The following is a 12228-nucleotide window of genomic DNA, read 5'->3' as shown; positions in this document are numbered from 1 at the left end:
TGACAATGTCCCCCCGTACACAAAGCAAGGTCTGGTCCAGAAATGGTTTGTGTTGGTGTGGAGGAACTTGACTGGCCTTCACAGAGCCTTCAACCCCATCCAACACTTTTTGGGATGAAGCACTACAACGGCTGCGAGCCATTGAAATGTGTCACCAAACATCAACAGTGGCCAACATCACTAATGCCGATGTGTTTGAATGGGAGCAAATGTCTGAAGTCCAAAAATTTTGTGGGAAGCAGTTTAAAGACCGGTTTTGGAATTAGGTGTTCGACAATCACACAAAATACAATCTACTGACAAATCCAAGACAAAAGCTTGCATTAAGAGGCTACTCTTCTTTAATTTATACTCCAGAGCAACAGGTTGTCGCCTTTGACTTTCAGACCAGCTTGTGCTTAAGGCTTTGTTCAGACTGCAGGCAAATCAGATCTTTAAGACTGACCGTCCGCACCGTTATTTACAAGTGATCAGATCGGATTTGTGTCAGTAACTATGTACACCAGCGACGTGGCTTTCCAACACGGAAACATGAACTCCTCCATCGCACCAGACAAACTCAGCGACAGAGGAGGCTGGTATACATTGTGATGTTCAGAGCTGCAGTCATTCTTCCGCTCAACTGCTCTGATGCACTTTTCATCACTGTGAATTTGACTTGGTCATTATGTGTCGCGTTGCAAGCGAAGCAAAAGACATTTTGAAATCCAATTTGAGCGTCCAGACCAAGACGCATCTGTAGAAATCCAATTGGAATCGCATTTCAAACCACCTCCGAATGCGGCTCGGATCCAATTTGCAAAAATTGCATTTCATGTTTCATTTTATTTTTGCTGTCCAGACTTTCAAAAATCAACCTGGATATGCCAAAAAACAGATTTGGGCTAGTAGTCTGAACAAGGCCTCAGAGCATTGCTAAGGAGTAGTGTCTGGTAGGGTCCAGGTCATGCTGTAAAACTGTCATGGTTATGAGCTGCCAGCAGTAACGGGCCTGAGATCACACTCCTACCTGCAACAGTGGAGGTCTGTAAACATGGCTGCAACTCTACCTCCCTCACAGTTGACATACAGTTAAGTTTAGTTATCTCACTAGAAAAAAACAGCATAATAACTAAACATACTCCAACTCCAAAAGCTAAACTGAAGACTGAACTGAAGTCTGAGAGGTTACCATAAACATATTCAATGACTTTTGAACCTTGAAATACTGACCTCTGATTCATTACATTACAGACTGGAAGAGAAGGAAAAAAACGAGACACAAACAAGTAGAAAGAGCTCTAAACACGCTCTTATAATCAATGTCATACTTTCCGTATACTGTACATTTGCTTCCCATGAGCCACTAACGGAAAAAATGCAACATAAAGGCAACATTCAGTAACTCACTGCCCACACCATGTTCATATTTCTGAAACATTACTCTGTAGTGTAGGTGAAATGCTTTTCCATATGATCCCACAGTGCCAGTAAACTGCAGAAACTCCCTCAACAAAAAACTTAGTGTGAAGCACAATGAATAAATGATAAATGCTTCAATTGTTCTCCACAGTAGCTTTAGATGGGAAGCTTTAGTATGTGCCAGGAAGGGGAACCTATTACTCATTCAAACCTTTCCAGCAGGTCCAAGCTCAAGAACCGCACAGCAGCAAGACACTCATCAGGGAACACGACATGAAAACCAGCAGGAACTGTTGTTATTTGGTTGCCTATCGAGACTGACAAAGTGACACTATGGTAAAAATGTGTTCGTTTCTATTTGTGCACGACTGAAGATTTTTTCCAAAGGGGGGTCCTGATGCTCTCAGGGGCACCACCAAACTGAAAATGGTTGCTTTGATTTCACTTTTTCTCACTTGGGAATTTTCCAAATTAGAGTAAAGAATGCATATAAAATCAGCATCCTAAAAGTGTCACTCACTCCTCTGTCGTTTTCCCACAAGTCAATAACAACACTGACAATAAACAACATAACAGGCAAAACCTCCACAGAATTGGATCCCTGTAGTAAAATCTACTTGAGTAATAATAAAGACTTCTTGACATCTCAGTCAGATGAACGCAGCGGTGAAAGTTGTTTCAGAAGTGTACAGATTGAAGGATTAAGAAGGGAAAGTTGTAGTCAGAAGTTGTGTTACATCATGCAGCAAAGTGTCGGCTGAAGTTATCCAGCATGCAACAGGCAGCAGGCAGCAGGCAGCAGTCAGATCAGGGGGGGTGGAAGTGGGAGACGGCAGAATAACTTACCAGATGAAGTCGGTGCAGTGGCTGCAGAAAGTCGGCTGCTTGAAGAACCGGGCTATGAATTTGTGGTTCTTGATTTCGTGGACGTTTTTTTGCCTCAAAGCACCTTTACGAGCAAACCTATTCGCTACGTCCTCGGAGGACGACTCGTTTAAACTCACATCAGCCATGTCCCCCTAAAGACAAATGAATGCTGCAGCTTTCTCTGGCTGTGTCGAAATGTTTGTCAGTCCCTTCAGACGCGCAGCGCTCAGTGCGGAGCCTGCAGAGTGCGGAGACACTGTACTTACTGTCTGAGGGCTTTCCCTGCCTGTCGATACCACTGGGCTGCTCCACTGACAGCTCTGCACACTGTCAACCCAGCCTCAGTGAACAAATACTATATCCGGTCCATATCTTCAAAGTAGAAGTCTTTTCTCTTTCTTATGTCAAGTCCTCTTCCACTCAAAGGTGCTTTTTCTTATTGTTACCTGCATGTGTTGTGTCTGTTTTCACCTTCACCTGAAGAAAGTGGGAAGTTTCTTTGTGCTCACTGAAAATCTGAGTTTAAAGTTCCCTTCCAGACATGTTTAGAGATAAATAGATACAATACTTTGAATGATAATTTGTGTCTGATATGGGTTTTTATCTCGTTAAAATCTTTAAAGTGGTAATCTAGAATCTATAAATGTGCAAATAGTTTTCATTTCAAAAGTTCAACTGCTGGACACAAGATGTCTCCTACTTCAAAGTCCGTTCTCAGTGTTTGTGCACTGGAGGCTTTGACTTTCCACATCACACTTGTGTAAATTGAAAATTGGACCAGGATTTGGCTCCAAACTAGTTTGGTGAGCACAGAGAAACTTTCAGCAGATGAATGTGAAAACAGCCTCCTTGTGTCAAACTCTGCACATACATCATTCTGCACAGTGAAGCTCAAACATCCAACTGAAATAACAAGAAGAACATTTTTGAGTGGAGGGGGACTTTAAAGCTCGTAGCTATGAGCCCGGTTTGTGACTTCACAACTAGTTCGCAGACAGTCTTGGTCCTTTATCCAAACTTTCAAAGTGTGATGTGGAAACTTGAAGCCTGCAGTGCACAAACACTGAGAATAGATTTTTCAGTGAGGTCAGACATGTCTTGTGTGCAGCACTTTTGAAATTATTATTTAAAGCAGGGTATTTTTATATATCCTAACATATGTCTGCAGGGGATATTTAAAGTCAGCTGTGAAGAAGCAGGTTTCTACTAATATCCTGCTATATAATTGGCTACATTCCTACTTGGAAACTGGCCAGTATGATTATAGTCTGTTGAAAAGTGATTGCTGCCCAATAGGTCAAGTTAATAATATAAGTTTATCAGGACAGTAGCTCAAGTTTTAGAAATAGCCTACCATGTGTTGCAATCCATAGTCTAATGGAAAAGGTGAGTATAGTGAATATCTGTGCATCGTGATCAGCAGGTTAAATAAAATTTATAGAAAAAATATTATATGGAACACTGTGGACCTGGAGGACCAGATGACTCATTTCATGGTTTATTATGGTCTAAAAGAAAATGTCAGTCAAAAATACTGTTAATCTTTTAATGCATGAATAAGTCTAAAGTCATTCACGTCATGAAATATTAACTGTGCAGTCTGCACAAGGATTATTATTAGTTTGCTTAGGAAAAATGAGCAAATAACAGGCCGCGGGTTATATCACACTGTCGTTATATGAATCTACACATGCAATACTATGTACAACTGTTAACTGTAAACTATACTAACTAAATAAACTACTTAAAACTAAAGTATACTAATACAACAGTCCTTCGACTAATCCTACATTTTTGAAGGTTATTAGGTTCAGTTTAGGTTTAAGGTTTCGTAAAGTTGTGTTTGAGTGTCCGTCCCATTTATATCAATGACTGTAGACTAAATGTTAGAAACACTTCTCAGTAAAACACATACACGACTAACCACAGCCTCCAAAATGACCATGAAATTAAATCAACACCTTTCTAAAAGTCTCATAAAATATGGAACAACTGTCATGAAGGTAGGATTTCCTGCTGGGCTGTTGAGGTGTACCTAATAAACTGGCAACTGAGAATAGACTCTTTTAATATTGTCAGACTCTCATAAAAAACAACCCTGGTGTCATCTGTGTAGCCCAGCATCTGTAGAGCCTTTAATCTCAGTCACAAAGGGGTTCACAATCCCCCTGTTGTCAAACAATGCATGAAAGCTTCACCCACCAACCTTTTACGTCATCTAAAAGAACAGACGGCATGTCTCCTGTTGAACACAAAATATTGTAAACCAGCAGTTTTCAACTTGGGGTCCGGGGACCTCCAGGGGTCCTTGAGGGAGTTCTAGGGTGTCCCCAGAAAAATGGGGAATATTTTAATTTCACTGCAATTTAATTGACTAGAAGTTAGTAGAAATGAGAGAATGTATAAGAATGACTCTTCTATTCATAAGTTTCACACTCTTCATTGTTTATCTGCCAATCTACAGTCTGTTTTATTGCCCAAATTATAACATTTTGTAGCATATCATCATAATCACAAACCTGTGGAGCAACTTGTTAAATAAGAAGTCGACCACAATGTGCTTCTTTTATTAAAAAAAAAAAAAAGCCTCTTGTTTGGCTGGCACAATTATCCAAAAGGCTCTTTTACCAAATTTATTTTGAAGACTAACTTCCTGGTCCTGGTCTGTGTATCTTTGTGTAACTTGACGCTGCACCGCTTGGCTTCCTCCTTGTCACTCCGGCTGATGTCACGCAACAGGACCCTGTGGAGGGAGGAGGCCCCCCCCGGTCCCGCTGGAGGAATTCGGGATAGGGGCGTCATCGTGTGGAAAAATAAAGCATTACACATTTTAGCTGCTCTTTTGGAAATGTTTATTACATGAATGAGCTCAGTTCAGCACTAGTGGACCACAGACAAAAAGTCCATTAAAGTTATATTTGAGTGGCTTCAACTCTTTTTGTGCTTTTTGACTTTATATTAGAGCACCGACAAGGGTATAAAGCAATACAATTGTAATATAAGAATGGGCATCTTTACTATTAGTAACATTTTTGCTTAATAAAGAAAAAACATGGAATATTTCTTTCCCAGTGTATTCATACAGTCTGTTAGAATAAGCAACAACACGTATTTGTATTCTATGAACAAATAAGAGTTGTTCTTTTAGACTTTCTCCTTGACCCCTAACCAGAACACTCCCACAACAACATCAGTCAAGTTCCAGTTTTGATAAAATTCACTTTGTGTCAGCACTGCAAGTCCAACATAAGTTAAAAGGGCATTTCAGATGGGCGCACAGGTGCCAAAAATACTGATTTCCTGGCTACAGTAACAGCACACATGATGTTTTATGGTGCTCTTAGTGAGATTAAAAAGTGCACTTACCGTCCAAGAAATGTCCACTGGCACTGTTGTGTATCAGTCTTTCAAAATCATAATCTATTCAACTCAAGCAGATTCATATCCCACTTGATCAATGATGTATTAGTAAATGAAAAAAAAAAACATTTCAGCTCTCAGTGTTTGTCTAAGAAAATGTGTCTAATTATGTTCTTCAAATTGTTCTTATAGATCTTTTTGTGGTTATGATCATACCTTTAACTGGACTGCTTACTTACACGTACTGCTGCAGGTGTTTGCTTTGGCTGGATTACATTTGAAACATCTTCTCACAGCTACGGATGAGTCACTCACTCTTTTGACTTGCCTGCTGTTTCTCAAACTTTTCTAAGTTTACTAGTTCCCGTAAGTTCACTGACCAGTAGAGCGGTCTAACCATCTCAATCATTCTTGTGTGAAAAGACAAATATTTGCATTAAATCGGGTTAGATAAACCAGATCTACTTTTCCCTGAAATCATATAATATCAAGCCTAAGACCATTTAAAACATCCATCACTTAAATAATAAAAGAAAAAGAGTGAGTGCTTTTAATCAGCAGTCAGTGACACGATGTATATTTCATTCAAATAATGTAGCCTATCTGCTTAGTTGAAGCCACCCATGAAGGACACACAGTATTACTGGTAATCAACAAATTGTTTGGCCTGGTTAGGTATTGCATAATTTTAGTGATTATGTCTCTGCAGGTCACAGAGTTTCTATTTCTTCAATAAACTCAGCAATCTGCTCTTGTATGTTGATACAACTCCTCAATTTTCCCAATCAAACCAAAAAAACAACTTTTTATTAAATCAGTATTGAATCGATCAATAGTAGAGCGCTGTTAGCAAAATAAATTGAGCATTAGAAGAAGAGCGTAGGATGCTCTGAGTGATGTTTATCAAAGATAAGATCTGATCTGTATGTGCATGCATGTGTGTCTTGGAGTCTCTGCGTCTCATTATTTATGAGTTCATATCATGCTGTGTGTCTGCTGTGGGCTGTTGTACCAAATCAAGGTTATCGATCAACTCTAGGTAAATATGCAGCAGTTATGACCTTTGTACTCAATCAATAGAAGCTTACTCTTGCATCTGATTGGAGCAGGCTGTCAGGCGCCTGTTACCCAGCAGCCCTTATTTTTGCCCCATCCCCACCCTGATGCAGGAGACACTGAGGAGACTTCACTCCTAAGAAGATGGCTCCGACTTTGGCTTTGCTGCTCCTCAGTCAAGTAGCCTTATATGCAACTGTCACATCCAAGAAAGGTAAAAAATTAGAGCAGGATGATCACTACATTTGTATTTAAGCATGAAATTAATTTACTGTGCTTAGTATTTCTATTTGACTTGTTGCCAATCACTGTCCTTCATCTGCTTGCTTATTGATTCTTATGCACCTTTTGCACAGAGTTAATGGTGACTCATTAAAAGTAAAGTGTGCACAAATTTCACAACTTTCTAATCTACACAATGGATTATGGTGTGTAGAATACTGTTGCTGTATTACGGCAAAAAAAAAAAATTTTGTCCTGTAGTTATTTATGTAATTCACGATATAGCTTCAGTGTGTGAACATTATTGCTGTGAATTCTGCCCCTTTTACATTTGTCAAATTGCATTTTTGGTCTTTAACAAGTATGTGGCCGACCTCCTATCACTGACGGGATTGACGAGACGACACTCAAACGTGTGTATGAGATTGGAGAAGAGTTGACCCTCTCGTGTGAGAGGGGGTACTTGCCTTCAACGGCAAATCCTAGAAGGATGTCGTGCTCTCCCGCAGGAGAGTGGACACAGTCAGACCTGACATGTACCCGTGAGTTTACTGTTTATTTAAACTATTTATTAAATATGTGGCTTTAATACATTTATAGAGTGATGCCCAAATGAATAGTATAATGTTATTGTCCAGAGACTGCCGTGTATTGTAAGGTTTATTTTACCTCATGATGCCCCAACTTCATCTGCGTCACTACGTGATGAGGTCCAAATTCTTCACAGGCTTTTCTACAATGACAAGAGCAAAATTTAGCATTGATTGATATATCATAATAATATTCATGATGTATAAATCAATCAATTTTAAGTATACAAGCACAAGATACTAGTTTTTAGCAGTTTTAACTAAATACAGGCATATTAGTTTTCAAAAATCCGTACCATCTGACTGTAATAATATACCAGTAAAAAAAATAACATGTTTTGGTGGTCCTAGAATATGTGTGTATAGTGTATAGTTGAATATTGTTGCAGTAGCTAAAAAGAATATGAGCCAGGGAACAAAGAGATCAAAAGATTTTATTTTTTTCCAGAGTAAAGGAGTGTGGTAGTGGTCCTAAACATGTGAAGTGAATTTTTAGCAGATATATTCTAACAAATTCTAGGTACCAAAGCCCAAACTGTTCAGTTGTAAGAACAAAAAGCTGTAATTGCATTAAAAGAAGCTGTTTATTGTCTTATTAAATCCATTCTTTCCTAGCTTGATTACTGAGACACAATCAGTAACGATTGTATTCTATTGTCCAGCTCATAATCCTCTCAGCACATGATTGCTTAGTTTTCTCTCACCTACAAGAGATGTACATTCAGTGTTGTCAATAATGCTACATCTGTTCCACAGCTAAGATGTGCCCAATCCCCAGAGCTCTGCAGCCATTAGCAAAGGGGAGGACAGAAGCTCCATTCAAGAGTGTGATTAACTTCACATGTGATGATGGGTAAGAGTGAATAGCAGTAAACGTCACTTTTCAGTTCCAAAAAGAACCCTAACTACCCTAATTTATATAAATTGGATGGAAAAAAGATATTAGAAATAGTATAAACAAATACATTTCTCTGAAACAGATGAAATTAAAATGGATTAAAACCTAAAAAGTATGATTTATTATAGCACTGATCTTTTATACTGCTATAAGTGTATCTAATAAACTGGCAACTAAGTGTATTTCAGACTAATGTGATCTTCTGTTCTTCAGGTATGTCATGCAAGGTGCCAATGAAAGTAGGTGTTTACATGATGGCACCTGGAGCCATCAACCACCACTCTGCAAAGGTACTGGAGATAAATATAAGTAGTGGAAATGGTGACATACTTCATAAGTAGAGAGCAAACACAACACTTGTATCACATAGTACACTTTAAAGTAGCCAAGTTTTCCATCTAATTAGGAAACTGCTCTTCTGACCTTTGACGATAAAGCTGATATCAATTAAACTCCATCATTTTTTCTTCCTCCAAAGCTGTGAGTTGTCCCCTGCCCAAGCCACCAAGAGATGGTAGAATTGTCCATGATAAGCCGGTTACCGGAACCTCCACCGTGTATGGACAGGGTTGGACATATGAGTGTGACCGGCCCAAGGCACCGAGTGTGGAGAGAGGATCCTGCATGGCTGATGGAAGTGTCCCTGAACCTCCAGTGTGTCGAGGTATGCAGACGATATCAGCGTTCTCCATATTCTTAAATCATCTTTTCCCTTTTATCTATTTCTCTCCTTTGTCATGAGCTGTGGACCAAATCCAAGACACCACTGGATTCAACACAGTTTATCCGGTCTTCCAGTCTTTTCCTTTCTTATAAACTGCACAATCATAGCAACTGAATAATACCACCTCACTTTTCTGACCTCATCCCAGAGGTGAGCTGCTCCATCCCACCAAGCCTACCTAATGGATTCATCACCTTTGCTGTAATGAGACCACATGGCTACAAGGAGACGGTTAAGTACGCCTGCAATGACCACTATGTACTGGATGGAGAGGCTGAGGTACAGTGCAAAAACACAGGGAACTGGTCAACCCAGCCAGTCTGCAGAGGTGAGTCATGGGGAAAGTCTGATCTTAAAAACCACCCTGATGCTAAATTTCTGTGTTTAGGTTTCACTATGGGAAACGTTTCTGGGTTCAGTTAATCAACAGTCAATGATTAAACCAAAAACATCTATATAAGGGCAGATGAAAAGTATTATGTTGGTAAAGAGAAGGAAAAAACTGCTCTTAAGCTTTAGCGTTACTTTCATGCAAACTTGGCAGTGGAGATTCAAATTCGCTTCAAACCAACAGTCATTTTATAACCCACTATCTGGATTTGCAATGTCTGGTGAAAACATACTGCGACTGCTTCATTTTTCCACCCAGCTCCATGCACAGTTGGCATCAAAAGAGGCCGTATCTTCTACAATGGCAGGAAACTCTGGATCGCAGACCTGAAACCCAACAGAGTCCTCCATGGAGAACCTGTAGTCTTCTATTGTCTGAACAAAGCTGACAGGTGTGGCTACCCTGTGGCCAGCATCTGTAAAGATGGGACCCTCACCATCCCAGAGTGTTTTGAGCGTGAGTTCCCTTCACTTTGATCAATCCAATTCAATAAATGAATTCTTAAACTCTTATACAGGTGCAATGTGTGTACCTAGTGTGAGAAAAAAATCAATGAGACATGAATAAAATTACATACTGTAGTGAACATACTGTTGTGACTCAGTCAAAATAGAGATACACAAATCAACAAAGACTGTGAGATTAACTTACCCTTTATATCTACATGCCATAACTGATTTTATAACCCTTTTTCCTGTAAAATGTTACACACTAGGTCTGTCAGATGACTTTTGGAAAAGTCCATAATGCAGTCAAATAAATGCTCTTGCTGTTGCTTCCTTTTAGAACCTGGCAAGGTGGAGTACCAGTTGAGGGCCAAAACCCTTCCGTCAGAAATCCAAATGTGCGCTGCTTCACCCCCTGCAGGATCTGCATAACTTTACACAGAATGACCTGAAACACCATGTAGACTGACAGGATATGAATGATCAGATCATGTATAATGAATCTGTAAAAATATGCTACAAGACAGAGGCCACCGTTGATATCTGCCACTTTCATCCTTTATTTTGCCTGTCATTGTTAGCTAATAATAAAATGGTAGCAGTAATTATTAATAAAATAATGAAAATGTGTTTTCATTAAGGCTGTAAAATTAACCAAAGAAGCTGTGAACCTGTATAGTTTTCAATCTGCAAATACATACATACCTGTACCGAGGTTACAATAAAAACTGAAGATCAGAACTATGAGTGTCTGAAATTATTTCTCTGCCAATATTATAAAATGACAAACTGGACAATGTTGTATGTAAGTTAAAGAATAAAAAGAATAATGTATAACAGGTATTATATAGCAGAAAGAGACAAGACTGAGATATCCAAGCCAGAGGATAATAATAGGCTACTAACAGGAGAGGGGCTGACACAGCTTACCATGTGATCTGACATCCTTTCCTGGAAGATTTCATACAAATTTACACCTTATTTGTGTGTGAATCTATCCTCTTTCATAACTGCCATGCAAGCTTAATCACTCTCATGTGATATCATGGTGTGAACAACCCACAGAGGTACTGGGACTCCCCATCAGACATGACCTTGACCTCAGTGTTACATGGCTGCAACACCAGGCTCCATCTGAAAACTCGAACATTGACACGTTGGGACTAACAAACTGTGTTCTGAGTAAACCACTATCTTGTCACCAGTCGCAACAAAAACCTCAAAATGCTTCATACTATAGCCTCTTTCTCAATGGTTGAGCTCAAGCTCCAGCTACAATAGACAAGGTGGAGGAATAAACAAACTAATTTAAATTGTCAGTTGCACAAAAATAAGTCATATGCTCCTCTCGGCACCATAAACCAGTATCCATGTAATTATATAGACAAGTGCTCAAACAAATTAAAGTGGTTTGGTTTCTCAGAGCTCTGTTTGATGAAAAGTTTACCTGGTGTCAGCACACTGAAAAAGTAGAACGCAAGTGCAAAAAGGTCAACAATACACTGCGTTGTCTGTCGGGGCAAGATTAGGGAGTAAACAGGACATCTCTGTTAAATAAATATTGGGCTCCTATGGGAGCAGTTCTAGACTATAGATGCATAGATTATACTGTCTGTAGCAGCAATAAACCTTAAAAGGCAGGGTGTGGACAAGGCTCAGGCTCTTCAAATTTGTAGTGGGGCATTTAAAACATCACCAGTGTTTGCAATGCAAGTGGAAATGAGAGAAATGCCACGAATTAGGAGGGTCAACCTGATGTTTTAATGTTAATCTGAGAAGAAGTAGTATATCACATCCTACAGTGTTGGGAGCATTATGAGTCCAATTTTGATAGTCTTGGGTTGATAGGGAACACCAAGGTACAAAATGTGGGCCTCTGTAATCTAAAACTAAGGTCCACTGTTCCATTATCAGCTATACCTCACTGCAAAATGTGAAAGAGAAACCTGAACTGGTGCCAACTTGGGCAATAGCACAAAACCTCAATAGTACTCTCAACAGCTGGTCAATATTGGTACTACAATACCAGTATTGACCAACACTTTTGTGGACAAGATATTCATATTCACAGACAATTGAAAAGACCCTGAGGCTGGTTGCACAGCCAGGTGACGCAATCTTTATCCCTCACTGTGAGGTGGCAGTAAAAAAGAGAGCAACAGGCCATTTTTCAGTATATCCAGCTGAATTACAAGGAACATTGTTAACATTACAGTTAATGGAGGAAAAATTACCAACACAGTGTGATAATTGCCTCTGACTGTTTGCATTCT

At 39.4% G+C, this 12228-nt stretch overlaps 2 protein-coding genes across 5 annotated transcripts in view; one reads left to right on the top strand and one right to left on the bottom strand.

Annotated features, from left to right (window-relative positions):
* The window catches only part of prkcaa (protein kinase C, alpha, a), a 146150-nt gene extending 143572 nt beyond the window's left edge, over positions 1 to 2578 (bottom strand). For all 4 annotated transcript variants that reach the window (XM_067581499.1, XM_067581503.1, XM_067581505.1 and 1 more), the window contains exon 1: positions 2248 to 2578. In XM_067581499.1, coding sequence (XP_067437600.1) covers positions 2248 to 2414 — 167 coding nt within the window. In that variant the 5' untranslated portion in view covers positions 2415 to 2578. The remainder of the gene's footprint in view (positions 1 to 2247) is intronic.
* A 4200-nt stretch (positions 2579 to 6778) lies between these two features.
* On the top strand, positions 6779 to 10696 carry LOC137175698 (beta-2-glycoprotein 1-like). Its single transcript, XM_067581524.1, has 8 exons — positions 6779 to 6898; positions 7269 to 7448; positions 8253 to 8349; positions 8608 to 8684; positions 8873 to 9058; positions 9267 to 9446; positions 9768 to 9965; positions 10296 to 10696. The coding sequence occupies exons 1-8, from the start codon at positions 6829 to 6831 to the stop codon at positions 10385 to 10387; spliced, it is 1080 nt and encodes a 359-aa protein (XP_067437625.1). The 5' UTR covers positions 6779 to 6828; the 3' UTR covers positions 10388 to 10696.
* The last annotated feature ends 1532 nt before the right edge of the window (positions 10697 to 12228 follow it).

Source organism: Thunnus thynnus, chromosome 3, assembly GCF_963924715.1.
Source record: "Thunnus thynnus chromosome 3, fThuThy2.1, whole genome shotgun sequence".
NCBI classification, from domain to species: Eukaryota; Metazoa; Chordata; class Actinopteri; order Scombriformes; family Scombridae; genus Thunnus; species Thunnus thynnus.
Note: the sequence above shows the minus strand (reverse complement) of the source record. Positions and strands in the feature narration are given on the sequence as shown.

What these genes read in the sequence shown, in the direction of transcription:
- LOC137175698 (XM_067581524.1), top strand. Translation starts at nt 6,829, where the DNA reads ATGGCTCCGACTTTGGCTTTGCTGCTCCTCAGTCAAGTAGCCTTATAT. An exon ending in AACTGTCACATCCAAGAAAG is followed by an intron (nt 6,899 to 7,268) that starts GTAAAAAATTAG and finishes GTCTTTAACAAG; the next exon opens with TATGTGGCCGACCTCCTATC. An exon ending in AACTTCACATGTGATGATGG is followed by an intron (nt 8,350 to 8,607) that starts GTAAGAGTGAAT and finishes TCTGTTCTTCAG; the next exon opens with GTATGTCATGCAAGGTGCCA.